The sequence below is a fragment of the Cherax quadricarinatus genome, chromosome 79 (genome assembly GCF_038502225.1).
Source record: "Cherax quadricarinatus isolate ZL_2023a chromosome 79, ASM3850222v1, whole genome shotgun sequence".
Taxonomy (NCBI): domain Eukaryota; kingdom Metazoa; phylum Arthropoda; class Malacostraca; order Decapoda; family Parastacidae; genus Cherax; species Cherax quadricarinatus.
In genome coordinates this window covers 6,647,111-6,672,783 of record NC_091370.1, presented here as the reverse complement: position 1 = coordinate 6,672,783, position 25,673 = coordinate 6,647,111, and the positions used below count along the sequence as shown (strand labels likewise).

At 37.6% G+C, this 25,673-nt stretch overlaps 2 protein-coding genes across 2 annotated transcripts in view; both read left to right on the top strand.

Moving 5' to 3' along the window:
* The window catches only part of LOC128702763 (WAG22 antigen-like), a 131,024-nt gene that overhangs the window by 79,355 nt on the left and 25,996 nt on the right, over window positions 1-25,673 (top strand). The window contains exons 4-7 of the mRNA XM_070101808.1: window positions 3,190-3,248; window positions 3,739-4,169; window positions 19,145-19,190; window positions 19,549-19,979. Coding sequence (XP_069957909.1) covers window positions 3,190-3,248; window positions 3,739-4,169; window positions 19,145-19,190; window positions 19,549-19,979 — 967 coding nt within the window. The remainder of the gene's footprint in view (window positions 1-3,189; window positions 3,249-3,738; window positions 4,170-19,144; window positions 19,191-19,548; window positions 19,980-25,673) is intronic.
* On the top strand, window positions 11,557-12,487 carry LOC138855055 (glycine-rich protein-like). Its single transcript, XM_070101868.1, has 2 exons — window positions 11,557-11,601; window positions 11,960-12,487. The coding sequence occupies exons 1-2, from the start codon at window positions 11,590-11,592 to the stop codon at window positions 12,389-12,391; spliced, it is 444 nt and encodes a 147-aa protein (XP_069957969.1). The 5' UTR covers window positions 11,557-11,589; the 3' UTR covers window positions 12,392-12,487.

Here is a 25,673-nt window from a genome sequence, read left to right as displayed (position 1 = left end):
AGTGGTTCCCAAACTTTTTCAGCTTGTTACCCAATTTAACATGCCACATAAAGCATGTTACCCCTTTCACAAAATGTTGTTATTATTGATATATATGGCTAAACGTGAACGTATACAGCCTCGCATACTCTGCTAATCCTAGCAAAACCATTGAAAACGTAAGAACCACACATACATTATATATAAAATTAATAATAGCTACAAATTCACAGTAACAGTGGGTAAATACTAACTATATACTGCACAGGGCAGTACACATACATACCAGCTTATGTCTACCTCGGCTGATGCTCACAGATAAACTGACAGTGTGAAATAGAGGCAGCCTCAGGAAGTGAGTGACGCGTACTGGACAGGTCGATCTGGGCTACTGAGTGACTTTTGTCCTGAAGCATACTTGTCAAAATACTTTTGGGTTTCCACACACTTAGCTATATATTTCTTCTTTTCTAATACTGTATATTAGTTTTTGATGTTTATTGTTATTTGGTTTAATTTTATTACTTACTTATAATAGGTTTACTTTACAACTTTATATACTAAGACAAAGTTAACAATAATAATCATACCGGGTACCGCATTGTTTTCTTGATTTTCAGAATTCATAACTTTTTTTCTGTCACCTCTCCATTACCCCCCAAAAATGGTTAAATTACCCCCAGGGGGTAATTTACCCCCAGTTTGGGAACCACTGGTCTAGCGCAACCCAGGCGGCAGCACAGGGTTAGTACCATGACGTGAAATATAAAAACCAATAGAGCTTAAAGAGCATTTCACACCCAATATATATATGCATATCTATATATCTATATATATATATATATATATATATATATATATATATATATATATATATATATATATATATATATATATATATGTATATATATATATATATATATATATATATATATATATATATATATATATATATATATATATATATATATATATATATATATATGCAATAAGATCACAGTAAACAGGTGATTTCAGAATATGCAAAACAACCACTCTGAAAGAATAGAGAAATTCCAAGCGCTTTCGTGACTACTCACATTATCAAGGAACTATGAAAGTAAAGCATCCAAGGAAGCTATATAAGGGGTCTGGTCGGCACCTCACTATCAGATCCCACAACGGTTTAAACACGTGACGCGCGGCGAGCCAACTTGGAAAGGTCCTTGGCACAACTCACCCCACAAACTATTCTACCCAAGAAATAAGAAATTTTAAAGATTATTTGTCCAGTGTATTATTAAATTCTTCCCAAATTCTATTAATTATAAATGGATCTAATTTATATAAACCAAAGGAAATATTCATATTATTGTCAAAACTGCTTTTTATGAAACAAGATTCAATTATATTCCTGTCGACCATGGACTTGCTTGATACTACTTTCTCAACTTTTTGAAAATCAATTGGATGGTTAAAATCTCTTACATGAATAAATAGAGCATTGGAATCTTGTCCAGTTCTAATGCTATATTTATGTTGTTTTAATCTTAGTTCGAGATTTTTACCAGTTTGACCGTAATAAACTTTATCGCAAATTTTACAAGGAATCTTATAGACACATCCATCAGCATTTTGGGGGGAATTCTTTATCAAAAGTTTTTTTACTGTATCGAGATTTTTGAATACAACTTTAATATTAAAAGTCTTAAGAAGAGAAGGCATATCAACCAAGTTTTCATGGTAAGGGAGAACCAACATATTTTTATTTGAATAAGGCTGGTTGTCCCTTTTTGGATTGTAAAAAGTATTTCTGGCAACTTTAAAAGATTTATCAATTACATTTCTTGGGTATTTTAAATCATTACCTATTTCATAAATTTTGGATATTTCCTCATCTATGAACTCAGGACTACAAATTCGTAAAGCTCTCAGAAACATTGATGAGAAAACAGACAGTTTGACTCTATCTTGATGCGAGGAATAATAGTGGACATAGGAACAGTTATTAGTAGGTTTTCTGTAAATTTTAAATTTGAATTCATTATTACCCTTAATAATTAAAACATCTAGAAAAGGCAATGAGTTATTTTCTTCAAACTCAACAGTAAATTTTATTGAATGGGCTAAGCTATTTAATTTTCCAAGGAAATGGTGTATATCTACATTTTTGGGCATAAGACACAAAATATCATCAACATATCTGAACCATTTAGCTCTATTAGGGAGGATTGTGTTAAGTAACCTTGTTTCAAAAAATTCCATGTATAGGTTACTAAGAACAGGTGAAAGAGGATTTCCCATTGCCATACCAAACTTCTGAGTGTAAAATTTATCATTAAATACAAATTTTGCATCAACAATGCAAAGTTTAATAAGTTTAATGATAGTAGGAACTGGCAATGGTAAATCATAGTTAACGAGTTCTTCAGATAAGAAACTTAATAAATCATCAACAGGAACTTTCGTAAACAAGGAAGTAACATCAAAACTAACCATGTTAAAATCATTTAGGTCAGTCAAGGAGCTTAATTTATCAACCAAGTCTATGTTGTTTTTAACATTAAAGTTAGAAATTTTGCCAACAATAGGGCTCAAAATATCAACAAGCCATTTGGATAATTTATATGAAACTGACCCTATGGAGACAAGAGCCGAGACGATAAACTAAAGGAAATGAGGCACACAGTTTTAGAGGAAAGAACAACAAGGAAAAACAAGATAACAACATACAAGACACTCATTAGAATTTATAAGATAGTATATGACTCTTTGGAAGGTAAAAAAAAGATACACTGGGACACAGTTGGAAGTTGAAGACATAAAAGTGACAAGGGTATATCAGGAAGAAATTATTCAGCTTTGAGGTGGTCAGAAAATATAATGACTTGAGAATGTGCAAGCAGACTCCATACATAGATTTAAGAGCACGTACGACAGAGCCTTCAAGGGTAGGGATGAGTAAATCTAGCAAGCAGCAAGTTGAGAGGTGAAGCCTGGAGCCGAGACTCGACCCCCGTTGTCTCCATGTGGGTTATTACTGAGCACATATAGATAAGTATACTCACATATATATACATGCACATACATAGAAACTACGTTACTGAATACATGTCAAAAAATGGAATTCCCAGTGGTGGGACGAACAGAACAAAAAAGTGGGAGTTGTTCTTGGAAAAACTACGACTGGTAATACTTACCTGGCGGGTCTGGTGAGTGGTATATAAAAAGGTATCACCCTCAGCTTGACACACTCGACCCAGAGATCATCCACAACCATGAAGTCTCTGGTTAGTTACATCTTGCTATTTTATACTAGTATTTTCAATAACGTTATATTTATTGCCTTATATTTTTACTAAGATATATTACTTATCTAATCTCTCAAGCATATTAAGTATCTCTCTTCATAAGGATGACGACGACCCATCAAATACCTAAGTGTACATTAAGGATTCGTCAATCACACTTAAATTTACAACACAGATAATTATTAACTTTCACTGTACATACACTGATGAGGCTCCAGTTACAGTGAGTCAAAACACATACTTATTGAATCACTAACTAAATACCACTGATCTGTATTACTTTTGAACTAAACTAAAAAGGACTAACAATGCTTAGCATCCATAACAGATTCTAAAATTTGCTTTGTTAATGTACTCTGCTTTTATAAAAAACAATTGGAAACAACGATAACTTCACACGGTATTTAAAATAATGATCATCTTTCTAGATAGTGATTCAATAATAATATAAACTGTGTTGATCCACCAGGTCTTTGCTGCCGTCCTAGCTGCCTTTTGCTTGGTGGCCACAAGCGCTGCTCCTGCTCCAGATGCTGAGCCTGGTCACTTTGGTCATCGAGGATTTGGTGGAGGCTTCGGTGGCTTTGGAGGCTTCAGGGGAGGATATGGTGGCTTTCGATACCGAGGAAAGAGAAGCGCTGAAGCTGATCCAGAGGCTCTAGCTGAGCCTGAAGCTGATCCCGGTCACTTTGGTCATCGCGGATTTGGTGGAGGCTTCGGTGGCTTTGGAGGTTTCGGAGGCTTCAGAGGAGGATATGGTGGATTCGGGCACCGAGGAAAGAGAAGCGCTGAAGCTCTCGCTGAGCCTGAAGCAGATCCCGGTCACTTTGGTCATGGTGGCTTTGGAGGCTTCGGTAGTTTTGGAGGCTTTGGAGGCTTCCGACGCCCTTACTATGGATGAAAAACTGCTTCCTCGCTCGACACTCTTTCTTGACTATGACTGACGCTCATAAAATGTAATTTTGTTAATGCAATAAAGCAATTATTATGTTTTAAATATTTCTTTCCATTATCCAAAGCGAAATTTGGCCAACTTTCAACATGAAAATATTTCCAAACACATAATTAACTTTAGAAAATTCGTTCTTAGTAAAATAATTACACATAACAACACAAGAAAATTGACGAGTAATCTTTCATTGCCTTTGTGAAATTCTAAACCCTAATGACAATATAATTTAAAAAATAATTATGATAGCAACTAAGGTAACTATAAGCTCATATTTAGACTTAACAATGAGTCCTGGACACATAAGGGTTTTGTGTCACCTTAACACTGTTCTCTTATTTAAGTGACACAGTCGTCTAACAATATATTCGACCAATGGCGGCTTCAAATTTTTCACTATAATTACCTATTACTTGGTAAATGTTCGTGAAGGAAGTGATAATGTGGGTGATCTCTGTTCAATATTATGTAGACCTTCCCGAACTGGTTTCCATGAGATAACTTCAGAAAGCCTCTTCTGATCGGCTTCAGAATCTCAGCAATGGTGTATCATACGTAGAAGGTTGGTGTTAATGGAGAGTGTTGATACTATTTTCTCGCTTTTAGTCTCAATATGGTATAGTAATATTTTCATGACTTAAGAGGATTAAGTTTTTTAAAAAGGGGGAGGGGGCTGCCTTGATGCTAGTCAGAGGCTCTTGATGCAAGGAACTCGACTTATCCTCTCTTTCTTGGATCAAATATGAATCCAAAGCGAAATTTGGCCAACTTTCAACATGAAAATATTTCCAAACACATAATTAACTTTAGAAAATTCGTTCTTAGTAAAATAATTACACATAACAACACAAGAAAATTGACGAGTAATCTTTCATTGCCTTTGTGAAATTCTAAACCCTAATGACAATATAATTTAAAAAATAATTATGATAGCAACTAAGGTATCTATAAGCTCATATTTAGACTTAACAATGAGTCCTGGACACATAAGGGTTTTGTGTCACCTTAACACTGTTCTCTTATTGAAGTGACACAGTCGTCTAACAATATATTCGACCAATGGCGGCTTCAAATTTTTCACTATAATTAACTATTACTTGGTAAATGTTCGTGAAGGAAGTGATAATGTGGGTGATCTCTGTTCAATATTATGTAGACCTTCCCGAATTGGTTTCCATGAGATAACTTCAGAAAGCCTCTTCTGATCGGCTTCAGAATCTCAGCAATTGTGTATCATACGTAGAAGGTTGGTGTTAATGGAGAGTGTTGATGCTATTTTCTCGCTTTTAGTCTCAATATAGAATAGTAATATTTTCATGACTTAAGTGGATTAAGTTTTTTGAAAAGGGGGAGGGGGCTGCCTTGATGCTAGTCACAGGCTCTTGATGCAAGGAAGTCGACTTATCCTCTCTTTCTTGGATCAAATATGAATGCCTCTCATTCCACAAACACTACGTGTCCTCTACGGGTTTAGCGCTTTGTCTTAATTAGAATAAAACAATTGTGATCGTTATCAATCTCTAATGGCGGATGAATAAAATGAATGTATCGTTATTTGGGTATTTGTTGTTTAGGTATAAATTTTGTTGGATTCTGTGCAGTAGTTATTAATGTATTTTCCTCAACGGAAACTTTCTCCTCATTTTTAATTGTGTGTGTTGTAATGTGTCAGTTTTATTAATGAAACTGGTTTCTGTTAAGTAACTGGAGAATATTTATCCTGATCTATTGATCATAAATAAATATCATTGTTTGACTTTGTTGGGCTAACTTAGGTTAAAGATATATAATAGGCTGTTTTCTGCCTGTTCAGTCTGTGTACTCTCAAGACCATTGTGCGTTACTTAGTGAAAACTAAAGTCCTGTCAAACCTAGTCAATCGTACTTAGAGTAAAGTTTGGATTGGTTCTGAATTGTGTAGGTCCCATATTGTTTTTAGAGACAGGGAAAGAAAACGAACTGGGAAAATTAAAATAATGCGATCATTTTTCATCCCTTCAGTGCTGATAACCTGATGATGCAATGTATGAGCAGCTTCAGGCTTAATGTGCTGGATTATTTTAGGACAATTGTTTCATCAGTTTAGCTTCAAAGTTACTTAGTCTTAGTAGAAGTACTGATTTGGATATCGACTATGTATGTACTAATTTGCCATTTTTAGTGAAGAAACTAGAATATTAGTTGTAATGTGAAGTTTTGTGAACACTTGTAATGATTATCTTTAAATCTTCAGCGCTAATATTTACCTGCATTACTAATGCCGTAATTTGCACTGTTGCAGTAGCGTGCAAATACAAGGGACTAGGGTTATTTAACGAGCGTAATGTTTCTGGTTAGCACCTGGAATGTGCCTGGGGAGGGGGTTCGGGGATCAACGCCCCCGCGGCCCGGTCTGTGACCAGGCTTCTCGGTGGATCTGCCCCTGATCAACCAGGATATTGCTGTTGTCCGCACGCAAACCGACGTACGAACCACAGCCCGGCTAATCAGGTAATTACTTAAGGTGCCTGTTCAGTGTCTTGCAGTCCAAACATTTTGAAATATAGTTGTTGTTATTTGTTGGGTTTATCAGGGCCACTGACAACTTACGAGCTCGACTTCCCGATGTTCAGGGAAGATTTGTTGCCCAAACCTGGGCGATGAAAGAAAAAGAATGACAGGTCGTTTGTAAATAGAAATAGAAGCTTAAAGTTTCCAATTACATCCGATGGACCCTCTTGCCAAGTCCCAGCAAAGCAAGGCGCCCACACTCCCTACCTGAGTTCAGTAACCGGCTTCCCACCAAAAACCGTTAGAGAATTACCCGCAGAACGGAAAAATTGAGCAGGCTGAAAGTAAGCTGGTGACCAGATGTTTCTGAAAAGCGCCCGGCAGGCAAATAGACAAGGACAAGCGTTCCAGAGAGAACTGGGGACATTTATCACCACGGTGCTACATGTCCTGGTGGCTAAAGCTCTCGCTTCACACGCCGACGTCGTGGTTCGATTCCCGGCGAGGGTAGAAACATTGAGTGTGTTTCCATACACCGGTTGTCTATTTTCACCCATCAGTAAAACAGGTACCTGGGAGTTAGTCGACTGGTGTGGGTCGCATCCTGGGACAAAACTGAATTAATTTGCCCGTAATGCTCAGCATAATAAGGGACTTTCTATATAGTAATATGTCACTGATTTCAGTTATGGTCTGCATACCTTGTACATGTACTTGTAGTAAATAAAGATATTATTATTATTTTTATTATTATTATTATTATTATTATTATTATTATTATTATTATTATTATTATTATTATTATTATTATTATTATTATTATTATACTCAGGCGAGAGAGAGACGTCCACACCGACGAACGCTGGCGCAGAAGTCCTTGAAATATAGTTACAAGTTGTTGATGCTGCTTCTTCTCTCATGTTTTTTTTTTTTCCTAAATTAAGAAGATAAGTGTTTACTCTTCACTGATCAGATGAAAATATTCTCGAGTTAATACATGGAAGCCTCAAGGAGGAATTTTTTTTTTCAGTGAACTAAGGTATCCCACATTGAAGGACATCCAATAAACTCCATAAAGTAAATTTTTTTACTCTCTTATAAGTTCCATTATCGTTCACTACAGCTATCTCTCTCTCTCTCTCTCTCTCTCTCTCTCTCTCTCTCTCTCTCTCTCTCTCTCTTTCTCTTTCTCTACGATATTTACCACGCAAAATGCCTCCCACCCTTCTCCCAGCACTCTAGTTTAATCATACCACACCTAACACCACATTAAACGATGAGGGGCGGGATTTTTACATTTCAGATGATCATCTGAACTATGGTGGCAGCACATTTCTGGGAAAACAGTCATTAAATAAGTGACGACGAGAGTGTTTCTTTTCTTGTAATAACACCTAAAAAGAATACAGATTTTGCATTCAAAAACATCGTCACCAGAATTTGAAGGTCATTTTCTTAATCTCTTGCAATAAAGATAACTTACGACAATGAGCCTGGCCTTTTAATCATAACTAATTCTCTCTCATCGGAGAAGCCAGGTATGAATATAAAGAAATCAGGAAGAGATGCATTAATGTATAATTATTATATATTTCTTCAGATAATGAATTACTCCTCCATGATGAAGTTGATAAATTAGGCAAACAAAATACTTTGAAGGAAAAAGTAGAGGATAGTATTGCGTCAAGTATTAAAAATATTAAGACAGTTACAGTAAATAATTAATCTGACTCACGAAACCGTAATGACACGATTGCACACAAACCATACCACGGCCGGGGATAGAGCCCGCGATTAGAGAGTGGCTAGTGCGTCGGTCTGAAGTTGTATGACCCTCTGATCGCGAGTTCTATCTCCGTCCGTGGTATGGTTTAATAATTAATCTGAATGTGATAGGAAGACTTTTAAAAAACTTGGTTAGATATATAATTCACAGAGATAACATGAACATAGGTAATCGCATTTACGGAGCTACTTGTAATACAGAGTGATAAATCTTGTAGCAAGCAGACCTATACTTAGTTTGATATATACTGCAGTTTGATATATACTGCAGTTTGATATATACTGCAGTTTGATATATACTGGACACCCACGATTATCAAAGTAAATACGAAATATGTGTTGGCGACTTTATGGTTACTTCTTGAACGCTATGTGATTCAGTGTCCGCTTATTGATTAATATAAAGATAGATAATAAACTGTGTGATATGTCAAGGTATCTTATTAATCAAATAAAGTTTCAGACGTTTTCAACTAATATACAATTTTCACGAAAATTTTTAGAAATATATCCATATGTACTCCTGTTAACTCCTTTTTTGTACCCTAGTTTCTAGGCCTTTGTGTATCCAAATGCTCATGCGTTACCCTCTACAAGATGGGTAATGTGTGCAAAAAAGACCAATAGCTTCTGCAGATAAGCATTCTCTGTTTTTTCTAATTTCCCCCCTCCCACCCTCATTACCTCCCCCTCACTCCGTCCCAGATTTCACCCCTCTCTCTTAATCCCTCCCTATCTCTGTACTTCCACATTTTCTCCATCACTACCTCCCTTCCTACCTCTTAGCCTTTCATTGCTCCCTTCTTCTTCATCCTTCCTTCTCGCCATCTCCTACTCTCTCTGTTCCATTCTATCCAATATAGCACGGTTTCTACTGCAGGGTATGATAGCCCAGAGCACAGGCCGGGTAATGTAGCCCGCAGTGTAGCACGGAGATGCCTCTGGAAATGATAGTGCGGCCAGAAGAATGAATTGTCAAACGTTTGTGGCTGCTGCTGCTCAGAAACCCAGGGAAAATCCTGAGACAAAAACAAGTGGTTGACCTTGCTGCATGCACTGGGCATCATAACTCTCTTCCGAGTTCACGTACTCTGTATTTCACTGAAGAACTTCAAACCAACCCTCACTTAAATAAAAGCCTCACATACCTTGCATGAGTATCTTCTTTCTACAAACTGCTACTACTTTGTCGATCCTCTCCAGCCTCTTGCTATGTAGCTTGACTCCAAACCTGGACAGAATATTGAAGAAGTGGCCTGACATTCACTTTTTAAGTTCTTTCTGATATTTTGCAGTGAAATTCCTAATTACGAAATCTAGATCACTGGTAACCTTGTTGTTCGAAGATATACATTGTTAACCATACATAATGCTGCTTATGATTGCTTCAAGAACCATTTTTTTAGTTATGTCTTATCTAGTGACATTTAAGATTATTATTTATTAGTCAGATTTAAGATTATTATATATTAGTAATATTTAAGATGTGTATATGCAAAATTTACTTTCGTCAACACTGAAACTTATCTACCATTTGTCCAACTACGGCGTCAACCAGACATTTCTCAATGATTATACAATCAGTTTTGAATAACGCGCTTTTAATGTGTTAAAACACAGAAAGAGAAACAGAGACAAGTATCAAACCTAGTGACAAGTGAGCCTAGTATCAATTTCATACCTACAGGCTCACATCAACCGAACAACCTCTGCAGCAATGCGCCTTTGACAAATCTATGAGTACCTTTCAGGAATTTCACCAATGAGCTGTATCAATAGGTTATTATTATTATTATTATTATTATTATTATTATTATTATTATTATTATTATTATTATTATTATTATTATTATTATTATTATTATTAATTATTATTATTATTATTATTATTATTATTATTATTATTATTATTATTATTATTATTATTATTATTATTATTATTATAGTGAGGCGTGTCTTAGCTTTTTCTTATTTTTTACAGCCATTGTGTTTAGGCTGCCCTAGTCAGGTCTTCTGAACTAAAGGAAATCAAACAAGGGCAGTTCTGGTCCATATTTCGTCTGGTACATGAGTGAAATAATGAAGACAGCTTTTGGGAGACGTACGATAAGGCTCTTGGAGCAAGGAGAGAGAGGAACTATTAGCCACTAGCGAAGAGTTGTGTCGAGGAGCTGTGAACTGACCCCTGGAACCAGAAATAGGTGAGTACAGTGTGTCGCGCAGTGAAGTCTAGGCAGGTCTAGCACAACCCAGGCGGTAGCACAGGGTTAGTACCATGACACGAAATATAAAACCCAACAGGGCTTACAGAGCTTTTCACTGCCTATATATATTTGTCAGGCCCGTCTTAGATTATCCAGAACCAACATGGTACCCACTACTCATTAAACAACATAAGACACTGGACAAAGTGCATAGACATACATCGAGACTAGTCCCAGGGTTAAGAGACAAGAGCCGAGACGATCAGCTAAAGGAAATAAAGTAGAGAATTTTACAGGAAAGAAGAACAAAAAAAAATGATAACAGCATACAAGATACTCATTGGAATTTATAGGATAGAAAAGGTATGACTCTTTGAAAGGCGAAAAAAACGTAAACGGGATCACAATTGGAAGTTAAAGACACAGAAGTGCCAATGGCATATCAGGAAGAAATTATTCTGCTTTGAGGTGGTACAGGAAGTGGAATGACTTGAGGATGTGGAAGCAAACTCCATACATAGTTTTAGGAGCAAGTGCGACAGAGCCCACAAGGGAAGGGATGTGTAAATCTAGCAAGCAGCAACTTGAGAGGTGTAGCCTGGAGCTGAGATTCGACCCCCACTGTCTTCATGTGGGTTATTAATAATAACTTATTACTGAGCATATACAGATAAGTACTCAAACATGTGTACAAGCACATACATATAAACTGTGTTACTCACTACATGTCAAAAAATGGAATTCCCAGTAGTAGAACGAACAGAACAAAAAAGTGGGAGTCGTTCTTGGAAAAACTATGACTGGTAATACTTACATGGCGGGTCTGGTGAGTGGTATATAAGGAGGCATCACCCTCAGCTTGACACAGTCGACCCAGAGATCCTCCACAACCATGAAGACTCTGGTTAGTTACATCTTGCTATTTTATACTAGTATTCTCAACAACTTTATATTTGTCGCCATATATTTTTACTCACATATATTATTTATCTAATTTCTCAAGCATATTAAGCATCTCTCTTCATAAGAATGAGGACGACCCATCAAATACCTCAGTATTTATGAAGGATACGTCAAGCACACTTAAATTTACAACTAACAATATATAGTTAATATTCTTAACAGATGTAAAAACTTACATTGTTAATGTATTGTGCTTATAAAAACTATTTGTAAAGAACAATAACTTTACACAGTATTTAAAACAATGATCATCTTTGCACGACAGTAATTAAATGATATAAAATGTGTTGATCCACCAGGTCTTTGCTGCCGTCCTGGCTGCCTTCTGCTTGGTGGCAACAAGCGCTGCTCCTGCTCCAGATGCTGAGCCTGGTCACTTTGGTCATCGAGGATTTGGTGGAGGCTTCGGTGGCTTTGGAGGCTTCAGGGGAGGATATGGTGGCTTTCGATACCGAGGAAAGAGAAGCGCTGAAGCTGATCCAGAGGCTCTAGCTGAGCCTGAAGCTGATCCCAGTCACTTTGGTCATCGCGGATTTGGTGGAGGCTTCGGTGGCTTTGGAGGTTTCGGAGGCTTCAGAGGAGGATATGGTGGATTCGGGCACCGAGGAAAGAGAAGCGCTGAAGCTCTCGCTGAGCCTGAAGCAGATCCCGGTCACTTTGGTCATGGTGGCTTTGGAGGCTTCGGTAGTTTTGGAGGCTTTGGAGGCTTCCGACGCCCTTACTATGGATGAAAAACTGCTTCCTCGCTCGACACTCTTTCTTGACTATGACTGACGCTCATAAAATGTAATTTTGTTAATGCAATAAAGCAATTATTATGTTTTAAATATTTCTTTCTATTATCCAAAGCGAAATTTGGCCAACTTTCAACATGAAAATATTTCCAAACACATAATTAACTTTAGAAAATTCGTTCTTAGTAAAATAATTACACATAACAACACAAGAAAATTGACGAGTAATCTTTCATTGCCTTTGTGAAATTCTAAACCCTAATGACAATATAATTTAAAAAATAATTATGATAGCAACTAAGGTATCTATAAGCTCATATTTAGACTTAACAATGAGTCCTGGACACATAAGGGTTTTGTGTCACCTTAACACTGTTCTCTTATTGAAGTGACACAGTCGTCTAACAATATATTCGACCAATGGCGGCTTCAAATTTTTCACTATAATTAACTATTACTTGGTAAATGTTCGTGAAGGAAGTGATAATGTGGGTGATCTCTGTTCAATATTATGTAGACCTTCCCGAACTGGTTTCCATGAGATAACTTCAGAAAGCCTCTTCTGATCGGCTTCAGAATCTCAGCAATGGTGTATCATACGTAGAAGGTTGGTGTTAATGGAGAGTGTTGATGCTATTTTCTCGCTTTTAGTCTCAATATAGAATAGTAATATTTTCATGACTTAAGTGGATTAAGTTTTTTGAAAAGGGGGAGGGGGCTGCCTTGATGCTAGTCACAGGCTCTTGATGCAAGGAAGTCGACTTATCCTCTCTTTCTTGGATCAAATATGAATGCCTCTCATTCCACAAACACTACGTGTCCTCTACGGGTTTAGCGCTTTGTCTTAATTAGAATAAAACAATTGTGATCGTTATCAATCTCTAATGGCGGATGAATAAAATGAATGTATCGTTATTTGGGTATTTGTTGTTTAGGTATAAATTTTGTTGGATTCTGTGCAGTAATTATTAATGTATTTTCCTCAACGGAAACTTTCTCCTCATTTTTAATTGTGTGTGTTGTAATGTGTCAGTTTTATTAATGAAACTGGTTTCTGTTAAGTAACTGGAGAATATTTATCCTGATCTATTGATCATAAATAAATATCATTGTTTGACTTTGTTGGGCTAACTTAGGTTAAAGATATATAATAGGCTGTTTTCTGCCTGTTCAGTCTGTGTACTCTCAAGACCATTGTGCGTTACTTAGTGAAAACTAAAGTCCTGTCAAACCTAGTCAATCGTACTTAGAGTAAAGTTTGGATTGGTTCTGAATTGTGTAGGTCCCATATTGTTTTTAGAGACAGGGAAAGAAAACGAACTGGGAAAATTAAAATAATGCGATCATTTTTCATCCCTTCAGTGCTGATAACCTGATGATGCAATGTATGAGCAGCTTCAGGCTTAATGTGCTGGATTATTTTAGGACAATTGTTTCATCAGTTTAGCTTCAAAGTTACTTAGTCTTAGTAGAAGTACTGATTTGGATATCGACTATGTATGTACTAATTTGCCATTTTTAGTGAAGAAACTAGAATATTAGTTGTAATGTGAAGTTTTGTGAACACTTGTAATGATTATCTTTAAATCTTCAGCGCTAATATTTACCTGCATTACTAATGCCGTAATTTGCACTGTTGCAGTAGCGTGCAAATACAAGGGACTAGGGTTATTTAACGAGCGTAATGTTTCTGGTTAGCACCTGGAATGTGCCTGGGGAGGGGGTTCGGGGATCAACGCCCCCGCGGCCCGGTCTGTGACCAGGCTTCTCGGTGGATCTGCCCCTGATCAACCAGGATATTGCTGTTGTCCGCACGCAAACCGACGTACGAACCACAGCCCGGCTAATCAGGTAATTACTTAAGGTGCCTGTTCAGTGTCTTGCAGTCCAAACATTTTGAAATATAGTTGTTGTTATTTGTTGGGTTTATCAGGGCCACTGACAACTTACGAGCTCGACTTCCCGATGTTCAGGGAAGATTTGTTGCCCAAACCTGGGCGATGAAAGAAAAAGAATGACAGGTCGTTTGTAAATAGAAATAGAAGCTTAAAGTTTCCAATTACATCCGATGGACCCTCTTGCCAAGTCCCAGCAAAGCAAGGCGCCCACACTCCCTACCTGAGTTCAGTAACCGGCTTCCCACCAAAAACCGTTAGAGAATTACCCGCAGAACGGAAAAATTGAGCAGGCTGAAAGTAAGCTGGTGACCAGATGTTTCTGAAAAGCGCCCGGCAGGCAAATAGACAAGGACAAGCGTTCCAGAGAGAACTGGGGACATTTATCACCACGGTGCTACATGTCCTGGTGGCTAAAGCTCTCGCTTCACACGCCGACGTCGTGGTTCGATTCCCGGCGAGGGTAGAAACATTGAGTGTGTTTCCATACACCGGTTGTCTATTTTCACCCATCAGTAAAACAGGTACCTGGGAGTTAGTCGACTGGTGTGGGTCGCATCCTGGGACAAAACTGAATTAATTTGCCCGTAATGCTCAGCATAATAAGGGACTTTCTATATAGTAATATGTCACTGATTTCAGTTATGGTCTGCATACCTTGTACATGTACTTGTAGTAAATAAAGATATTATTATTATTTTTATTATTATTATTATTATTATTATTATTATTATTATTATTATTATTATTATTATTATTATTATTATTATTATTATTATACTCAGGCGAGAGAGAGACGTCCACACCGACGAACGCTGGCGCAGAAGTCCTTGAAATATAGTTACAAGTTGTTGATGCTGCTTCTTCTCTCATGTTTTTTTTTTTTCCTAAATTAAGAAGATAAGTGTTTACTCTTCACTGATCAGATGAAAATATTCTCGAGTTAATACATGGAAGCCTCAAGGAGGAATTTTTTTTTTCAGTGAACTAAGGTATCCCACATTGAAGGACATCCAATAAACTCCATAAAGTAAATTTTTTCACTCTCTTATAAGTTCCATTATCGTTCACTACAGCTATCTCTCTCTCTCTCTCTCTCTCTCTCTCTCTCTCTCTCTCTCTCTCTCTCTCTCTCTCTCTCTCTCTCTCTCTCTCTCTCTCTCTCTCTCTCTTTCTCTTTCTCTACGATATTTACCACGCAAAATGCCTCCCACCCTTCTCCCAGCACTCTAGTTTAATCATACCACACCTAACACCACATTAAACGATGAGGGGCGGGATTTTTACATTTCAGATGATCATCTGAACTATGGTGGCAGCACATTTCTGGGAAAACAGTCATTAAATAAGTGACGACGAGAGTGTTTCTTTTCTTGTAATAACACCTAAAAAGAATACAGATTTTGCATTCAAAAACATCGTCACCGGAATTTGAAGGTCATTTTCTTAATCTCTTGCAATAAAGATAACTTACGACAATGAGCCTGGCCTTTTAATCATAACTAATTCTCTCTCATCGGAGAAGCCAGGTATGAATATAAAGAAATCAGGAAGAGATGCATTAATGTATAATTATTATATATTTCTTCAGATAATGAATTACTCCTCCATGATGAAGTTGATAAATTAGGCAAACAAAATACTTTGAAGGAAAAAGTAGAGGATAGTATTGCGTCAAGTATTAAAAATATTAAGACAGTTACAGTAAATAATTAATCTGACTCACGAAACCGTAATGACAGGATTGCACACAAACCATACCACGGCCGGGGATAGAGCCCGCGATTAGAGAGTGGCTAGTGCGTCGGTCTGAAGTTGTATGACCCTCTGATCGCGAGTTCTATCTCCGTCCGTGGTATGGTTTAATAATTAATCTGAATGTGATAGGAAGACTTTTAAAAAACTTGGTTAGATATATAATTCACAGAGATAACATGAACATAGGTAATCGCATTTACGGAGCTACTTGTAATACAGAGTGATAAATCTTGTAGCAAGCAGACCTATACTTAGTTTGATATATACTGCAGTTTGATATATACTGCAGTTTGATATATACTGCAGTTTGATATATACTGGACACCCACGATTATCAAAGTAAATACGAAATATGTGTTGGCGACTTTATGGTTACTTCTTGAACGCTATGTGATTCAGTGTCCGCTTATTGATTAATATAAAGATAGATAATAAACTGTGTGATATGTCAAGGTATCTTATTAATCAAATAAAGTTTCAGACGTTTTCAACTAATATACAATTTTCACGAAAATTTTTAGAAATATATCCATATGTACTCCTGTTAACTCCTTTTTTGTACCCTAGTTTCTAGGCCTTTGTGTATCCAAATGCTCATGCGTTACCCTCTACAAGATGGGTAAGGTGTGCAAAAAAGACCAATAGCTTCTGCAGATAAGCATTCTCTGTTTTTTCTAATTTCCCCCCTCCCACCCTCATTACCTCCCCCTCACTCCGTCCAAGATTTCACCCCTCTCTCTTAATCCCTCCCTATCTCTGTACTTCCACATTTTCTCCATCACTACCTCCCTTCCTACCTCTTAGCCTTTCATTGCTCCCTTCTTCTTCATCCTTCCTTCTCGCCATCTCCTACTCTCTCTGTTCCATTCTATCCAATATAGCACGGTTTCTACTGCAGGGTATGATAGCCCAGAGCACAGGCCGGGTAATGTAGCCCGCAGTGTAGCACGGAGATGCCTCTGGAAATGATAGTGCGGCCAGAAGAATGAATTGTCAAACGTTTGTGGCTGCTGCTGCTCAGAAACCCAGGGAAAATCCTGAGACAAAAACAAGTGGTTGACCTTGCTGCATGCACTGGGCATCATAACTCTCTTCCGAGTTCACGTACTCTGTATTTCACTGAAGAACTTCAAACCAACCCTCACTTAAATAAAAGCCTCACATACCTTGCATGAGTATCTTCTTTCTACAAACTGCTACTACTTTGTCGATCCTCTCCAGCCTCTTGCTATGTAGCTTGACTCCAAACCTGGACAGAATATTGAAGAAGTGGCCTGACATTCACTTTTTAAGTTCTTTCTGATATTTTGCAGTGAAATTCCTAATTACGAAATCTAGATCACTGGTAACCTTGTTGTTCGAAGATATACATTGTTAACCATACATAATGCTGCTTATGATTGCTTCAAGAACCATTTTTTTAGTTATGTCTTATCTAGTGACATTTAAGATTATTATTTATTAGTCAGATTTAAGATTATTATATATTAGTAATATTTAAGATGTGTATATGCAAAATTTACTTTCGTCAACACTGAAACTTATCTACCATTTGTCCAACTACGGCGTCAACCAGACATTTCTCAATGATTATACAATCAGTTTTGAATAACGCGCTTTTAATGTGTTAAAACACAGAAAGAGAAACAGAGACAAGTATCAAACCTAGTGACAAGTGAGCCTAGTATCAATTTCATACCTACAGGCTCACATCAACCGAACAACCTCTGCAGCAATGCGCCTTTGACAAATCTATGAGTACCTTTCAGGAATTTCACCAATGAGCTGTATCAATAGGTTATTATTATTATTATTATTATTATTATTATTATTATTATTATTATTATTATTATTATTATTATTATTATTATTATTATTATTATTATTATTATTATTATTATTATTATTAATTATTATTATTATTATTATTATTATTATTATTATTATTATTATTATTATTATTATTATTATTATTATTATAGTGAGGCGTGTCTTAGCTTTTTCTTATTTTTTACAGCCATTGTGTTTAGGCTGCCCTAGTCAGGTCTTCTGAACTAAAGGAAATCAAACAAGGGCAGTTCTGGTCCATATTTCGTCTGGTACATGAGTGAAATAATGAAGACAGCTTTTGGGAGACGTACGATAAGGCTCTTGGAGCAAGGAGAGAGAGGAACTATTAGCCACTAGCGAAGAGTTGTGTCGAGGAGCTGTGAACTGACCCCTGGAACCAGAAATAGGTGAGTACAGTGTGTCGCGCAGTGAAGTCTAGGTAGGTCTAGCACAACCCAGGCGGTAGCACAGGGTTAGTACCATGACACGAAATATAAAACCCAACAGGGCTTACAGAGCTTTTCACTGCCTATATATATTTGTCAGGCCCGTCTTAGATTATCAGAACCAACATGGTACCCACTACTCATTAAACAACATAAGACACTGGACAAAGTGCATAGACATACATCGAGACTAGTCCCAGGGTTAAGAGACAAGAGCCGAGACGATCAGCTAAAGGAAATAAAGTAGAGAATTTTACAGGAAAGAAGAACAAAAAAAAATGATAACAGCATACAAGATACTCATTGGAATTTATAGGATAGAAAAGGTATGACTCTTTGAAAGGCGAAAAAAACGTAAACGGGATCACAATTGGAAGTTAAAGACACAGAAGTGCCAATGGCATATCAGGAAGAAATTATTCTGCTTTGAGGTGGTACAGGAAGTGGAATGACTTGAGGATGTGGAAGCAAACTCCATACATAGTTTTAGGAGCAAGTGCGACAGAGCCCACAAGGGAAGGGATGTGTAAATCTAGCAAGCAGCAACTTGAGAGGTGTAGCCTGGAGCTGAGATTCGACCCCCACTGTCTTCATGTGGGTTATTAATAATAACTTATTACTGAGCATATACAGATAAGTACTCAAACATGTGTACAAGCACATACATATAAACTGTGTTACTCACTACATGTCAAAAAATGGAATTCCCAGTAGTAGAACGAACAGAACAAAAAAGTGGGAGTCGTTCTTGGAAAAACTATGACTGGTAATACTTACCTGGCGGGTCTGGTGAGTGGTATATAAGGAGGCATCACCCTCAGCTTGACACAGTCGACCCAGAGATCCTCCACAACCATGAAGACTCTGGTTAGTTACATCTTGCTATTTTATACTAGTATTCTCAACAACTTTATATTTGTCGCCATATATTTTTACTCACATATATTATTTATCTAATTTCTCAAGCATATTAAGCATCTCTCTTCATAAGAATGAGGACGACCCATCAAATACCTCAGTATTTATGAAGGATACGTCAAGCACACTTAAATTTACAACTAACAATATATAGTTAATATTCTTAACAGATGTAAAAACTTACATTGTTAATGTATTGTGCTTATAAAAACTATTTGTAAAGAACAATAACTTTACACAGTATTTAAAACAATGATCATCTTTGCACGACAGTAATTAAATAATATAAAATGTGTTGATCCACCAGGTCTTTGCTGCCGTCCTGGCTGCCTTCTGCTTGGTGGCAACAAGCGCTGCTCCTGCTCCAGATGCTGAGCCTGGTCACTTTGGTCATCGAGGATTTGGTGGAGGCTTCGGTGGCTTTGGAGGCTTCAGGGGAGGATATGGTGGCTTTCGATACCGAGGAAAGAGAAGCGCTGAAGCTGATCCAGAGGCTCTAGCTGAGCCTGAAGCTGATCCCGGTCACTTTGGTCATCGCGGATTTGGTGGAGGCTTCGGTGGCTTTGGAGGTTTCGGAGGCTTCAGAGGAGGATATGGTGGATTCGGGCACCGAGGAAAGAGAAGCGCTGAAGCTCTCGCTGAGCCTGAAGCAGATCCCGGTCACTTTGGTCATGGTGGCTTTGGAGGCTTCGGTAGTTTTGGAGGCTTTGGAGGCTTCCGACGCCCTTACTATGGATGAAAAACTGCTTCCTCGCTCGACACTCTTTCTTGACTATGACTGACGCTCATAAAATGTAATTTTGTTAATGCAATAAAGCAATTATTATGTTTTAAATATTTCTTTCTATTATCCAAAGCGAAATTTGGCCAACTTTCAACATGAAAATATTTCCAAACACATAATTAACTTTAGAAAATTCGTTCTTAGTAAAATAATTACACATAACAACACAAGAAAATTGACGAGTAATCTTTCATTGCCTTTGTGAAATTCTAAACCCTAATGACAATATAATTTAAAAAATAATTATGATAGCAACTAAGGTAACTATAAGCTCATATTTAGACTTAACAATGAGTCCTGGACACATAAGGGTTTTGTGTCACCTTAACACTGTTCTCTTATTTAAGTGACACAGTCGTCTAACAATATATTCGACCAATGGCGGCTTCAAATTTTTCACTATAATTACCTATTACTTGGTAAATGTTCGTGAAGGAAGTGATAATGTGGGTGATCTCTGTTCAATATTATGTAGACCTTCCCGAACTGGTTTCCATGAGATAACTTCAGAAAGCCTCTTCTGATCGGCTTCAGAATCTCAGCAATGGTGTATCATACGTAGAAGGTTGGTGTTAATGGAGAGTGTTGATACTATTTTCTCGCTTTTAGTCTCAATATGGTATAGTAATATTTTCATGACTTAAGAGGATTAAGTTTTTTAAAAAGGGGGAGGGGGCTGCCTTGATGCTAGTCAGAGGCTCTTGATGCAAGGAACTCGACTTATCCTCTCTTTCTTGGATCAAATATGAATCCAAAGCGAAATTTGGCCAACTTTCAACATGAAAATATTTCCAAACACATAATTAACTTTAGAAAATTCGTTCTTAGTAAAATAATTACACATAACAACACAAGAAAATTGACGAGTAATCTTTCATTGCCTTTGTGAAATTCTAAACCCTAATGACAATATAATTTAAAAAATAATTATGATAGCAACTAAGGTATCTATAAGCTCATATTTAGACTTAACAATGAGTCCTGGACACATAAGGGTTTTGTGTCACCTTAACACTGTTCTCTTATTGAAGTGACACAGTCGTCTAACAATATATTCGACCAATGGCGGCTTCAAATTTTTCACTATAATTAACTATTACTTGGTAAATGTTCGTGAAGGAAGTGATAATGTGGGTGATCTCTGTTCAATATTATGTAGACCTTCCCGAACTGGTTTCCATGAGATAACTTCAGAAAGCCTCTTCTGATCGGCTTCAGAATCTCAGCAATGGTGTATCATACGTAGAAGGTTGGTGTTAATGGAGAGTGTTGATGCTATTTTCTCGCTTTTAGTCTCAATATAGAATAGTAATATTTTCATGACTTAAGTGGATTAAGTTTTTTGAAAAGGGGGAGGGGGCTGCCTTGATGCTAGTCACAGGCTCTTGATGCAAGGAAGTCGACTTATCCTCTCTTTCTTGGATCAAATATGAATGCCTCTCATTCCACAAACACTACGTGTCCTCTACGGGTTTAGCGCTTTGTCTTAATTAGAATAAAACAATTGTGATCGTTATCAATCTCTAATGGCGGATGAATAAAATGAATGTATCGTTATTTGGGTATTTGTTGTTTAGGTATAAATTTTGTTGGATTCTGTGCAGTAATTATTAATGTATTTTCCTCAACGGAAACTTTCTCCTCATTTTTAATTGTGTGTGTTGTAATGTGTCAGTTTTATTAATGAAACTGGTTTCTGTTAAGTAACTGGAGAATATTTATCCTGATCTATTGATCATAAATAAATATCATTGTTTGACTTTGTTGGGCTAACTTAGGTTAAAGATATATAATAGGCTGTTTTCTGCCTGTTCAGTCTGTGTACTCTCAAGACCATTGTGCGTTACTTAGTGAAAACTAAAGTCCTGTCAAACCTAGTCAATCGTACTTAGAGTAAAGTTTGGATTGGTTCTGAATTGTGTAGGTCCCATATTGTTTTTAGAGACAGGGAAAGAAAACGAACTGGGAAAATTAAAATAATGCGATCATTTTTCATCCCTTCAGTGCTGATAACCTGATGATGCAATGTATGAGCAGCTTCAGGCTTAATGTGCTGGATTATTTTAGGACAATTGTTTCATCAGTTTAGCTTCAAAGTTACTTAGTCTTAGTAGAAGTACTGATTTGGATATCGACTATGTATGTACTAATTTGCCATTTTTAGTGAAGAAACTAGAATATTAGTTGTAATGTGAAGTTTTGTGAACACTTGTAATGATTATCTTTAAATCTTCAGCGCTAATATTTACCTGCATTACTAATGCCGTAATTTGCACTGTTGCAGTAGCGTGCAAATACAAGGGACTAGGGTTATTTAACGAGCGTAATGTTTCTGGTTAGCACCTGGAGTATACCTAGGGAGGGGGTTCGGGGATCAACACCCCCGCGGCCCGGTCTGTGACCAGGCTTCTCGGTGGATCTGCCCCTGATCAACCAGGATATTGCTGTTGTCTGCACGCAAACCGACGTACGAACCACAGCCCGGCTAATCAGGTAATTACTTTTCTTGCCTGTTCAGTGCCTTGCAGTCCAAACATTTTGAAATATAGTTGTTGTTATTTGTTGGGTTTATCAGGGCCACTGACAATTTACGAGCCCGACTTGCCGATGTTAGGGGAAGATTTGTTGCCCAAACCTGGGCGATGAAAGAAAAAGAATGACAGGTCATTTGTAAATAGAAACAGAAGCTTGAAGTTTCCAATTACATCCGATGGACCCTCTTGCCAAGCCCCAACAAAGCAAGACGCCCACACTCCATACCTGAGTTCAGTAACCGGCTTCCCACCAAAAACCGTTAGAGAATTACCTGCAGAACGGAAAAATTGATCAGGCTGAAAGTAAGCTGGTGACCAGATGTTCCTGAAAAGCGCCCGGCAGGCAAATAGACAAGGACAAGCGTTCCAGAGAGAACGGGGGAAATTTATCACCACGGTGCTTCATGGCCTGGTGGCTAAAGCTCTCGCTTCGCACGGCGAGGGTCCGGGTTCGATTCCCGGCGAGGGTAGAAACATTGGGTGTCTCAGTAGTAGTAACCAGTTACCAGTAACCAGTTACCAGTAACCTGTCCGTTGACTCAACGACCAACCGTCTTGAGTCACGGTCTGTGCTGAGCTGACACTATTTTCAAAAGACCCACTACGGGGTACTGGCCAGCCGGCTAGGCAGTTTTACGAGTGTAACCAAGGAGACAGGTAACGGCTGCGGGTTCTCTCCACATATCTACGATTATACGTAATAACAGCCTACGTGAGTATTTCTACCCTAATCCACGTATCGAACTCCCACATGATAAATGGTGTACAGCGGTGGGAGCGTGGATTTACGTTTTTAAGGGTAATTCAAGGCGTTTGAAGACTGTTGTGAGTAGCCGGCAGGGTCAAAGGTGAGTCTCCAGCCACCAGCTCTACCCTCGCGCACCACCAGCCAGCAGTCGCCTACTCCCCTCAAACCTATTGCTTGCCTGCAAGCCTGTTGCAGCCGTTTCAAGCTTCCTGGCTTAGTTCGTGTGCTAATTGCTTCAATCTCCGAGGGGTTGACCCGGATTTTGCAATTAAGCCAGTCAGTAAGCCAGACTGTGGAAGTGAACGCCAGTCAGCCTATCATCCAGCCTGTCTCCTGTCATCCAACTGCTCCTCCGTGCTTTGTGCATCGTTACACGTCTTCCAGTCATCCATTCTCGTGGGGTAAGCCAGTCAGCCAACCCAGCTTCTAACCCAGCTGAGAGAGAGAAGTAAGCCACGCAGTAAGAAGTAAGCCAAGCTCCTCTGAGGTATTGTTTATATCGCTTTGTGCTCCCTGTTGGATGCTAAGAGTGGTTTTTACCATTCCTGTGGCATAGAGTGGGTTTTTCAAGCCACCTTCGTGGGTGAGTGGGGTGCGCGGCAGACCCCCAGCGTCCCCCCCACCTCTCTCTCCCACTACCCAGGGTGCGTGGCAGAAGCATCCACCCACCACCACCACCAGCCATCCACTCATCTACCTGTGGTTGTTTGCACCCTTGTATCGGGTCCTAGTACTGTTTTGGCTCACATAATTGGTCAAGAGATTGTAGCTGGTGCCAACGAGATAAAGCCAGTTATGTGAGTTCGCCTAGAACGCACATTTCTTCACGACAACAGTGAATGTCGGAGGCGTCATCACCGCGCGGGACACCATACACCCGCCCCCACCAGTACTCACCCTCCGTCTCCTACTCCCGACTTCAGTGATAATTTTCTTGAGATATTTTTCTTGCATTTAAAGACATTTGCGTGTGTGAGACATTTATAGTAAATTGTTTGTGTACTCTAAACCTTGTGTTTTCAGTTTTTCTTTGACTCGTTAATTTTTCCAATATTTTTCAGTGTTTTCACTCATCTTATATTTTTATTCTGTGTTTTTTCTTATGCTACTCCTGTCTCTAGTAAGTATTATTGTGTAGTGTACCAGTCAGTCACCCTGTGTGAAGTGATTCATTTTTTTTTATTGTATTCTTTCAGCATACCAAATTATCCATTTATTTCTATGTGTGTCTCTTTTTTTTTCGTATGCCAACAGTGTCTCATTCCTTTAATTTTTTCGCAGACTGTGTACCATTATTTTTGCCAGCATATTTTTGTCGTATCAGTCACAGCAAGATTTTGTTGTATCAGTCACAGCAGGAATTTGTTGTAAGAATAAATTAATACTGTTGGGTGCTCCGTCACTGTAAGTGTTATATTCCCTGTTTTGTTCCTGTGCTTTATTTTTTATAATTCTTGAACAAATTCACTCTTGATGCAATTTCAATTACTTTTAACGTAAAGTGTTTTCTTACTCTGTTTGAGTAAATTGTTTTGTCTACTTTACAATTAAGAGTTAAAGTGTTCAATCAGTTTATTTTTTTTTTTTTTTTTTTGGTCTTCATATTTTAATCCATTATTTTACCTGAGTTTTCCCAGTGACACTTTATTACTGCAGTGATTGTTTCTACACCTTATTTTGTTGCACTTGTTCTGAAGTGAATTATTTTGTTGAACTGTTCTGCAGTGAATTATTTTCTTTTATTGCTATTTTTATGATTTATAATTTAATTTTGTCTATGCATTCTTAGAAAATACTTAAATTTCCCAGTTAACAATTTAATAATTTTATTTTACACTTTCACATTGATTTAAATAATTTAATTAATTAATTTTTTATTAGCAAGAGTAAAGACAGCTCATTTTGAATTTAATTCAGTCTCCAGTAATATTTTTACTTGTATATTTCAATGTAAATTTTTTTTTTCTTGGTCAATAGTCCTTTAAATTGAGTTTTCCTTCCTCTTGCAGTGTATAGACATTATTAATTCTGCTGAATTAGTTGTATATCTTTTCATTTCAATTCTAGAATTTTATATCATTTTTATTGTTCATTATTTTTGCTTTATTTGTTCTCGTGTTACTTTGCCATTATGTCTCACATACCGTCAAGTGATACTTTAGTGAATGTCGACACTCAGACCTCTCAGGCTATTGCTGCTCCTGTCATCAGTCCTTACATTCCCTTACTGACTGACAGACAATACCTAGCCCTCGAGCAATGTGTTTGTTCTCACAGCTTGTATCTGAGATTTGTTAAAGTGCTGCGAAATGTGAAGTTCAGATTAAGTTCCTATAGATCCGTGAATTACTTATTAACGTAGCCGA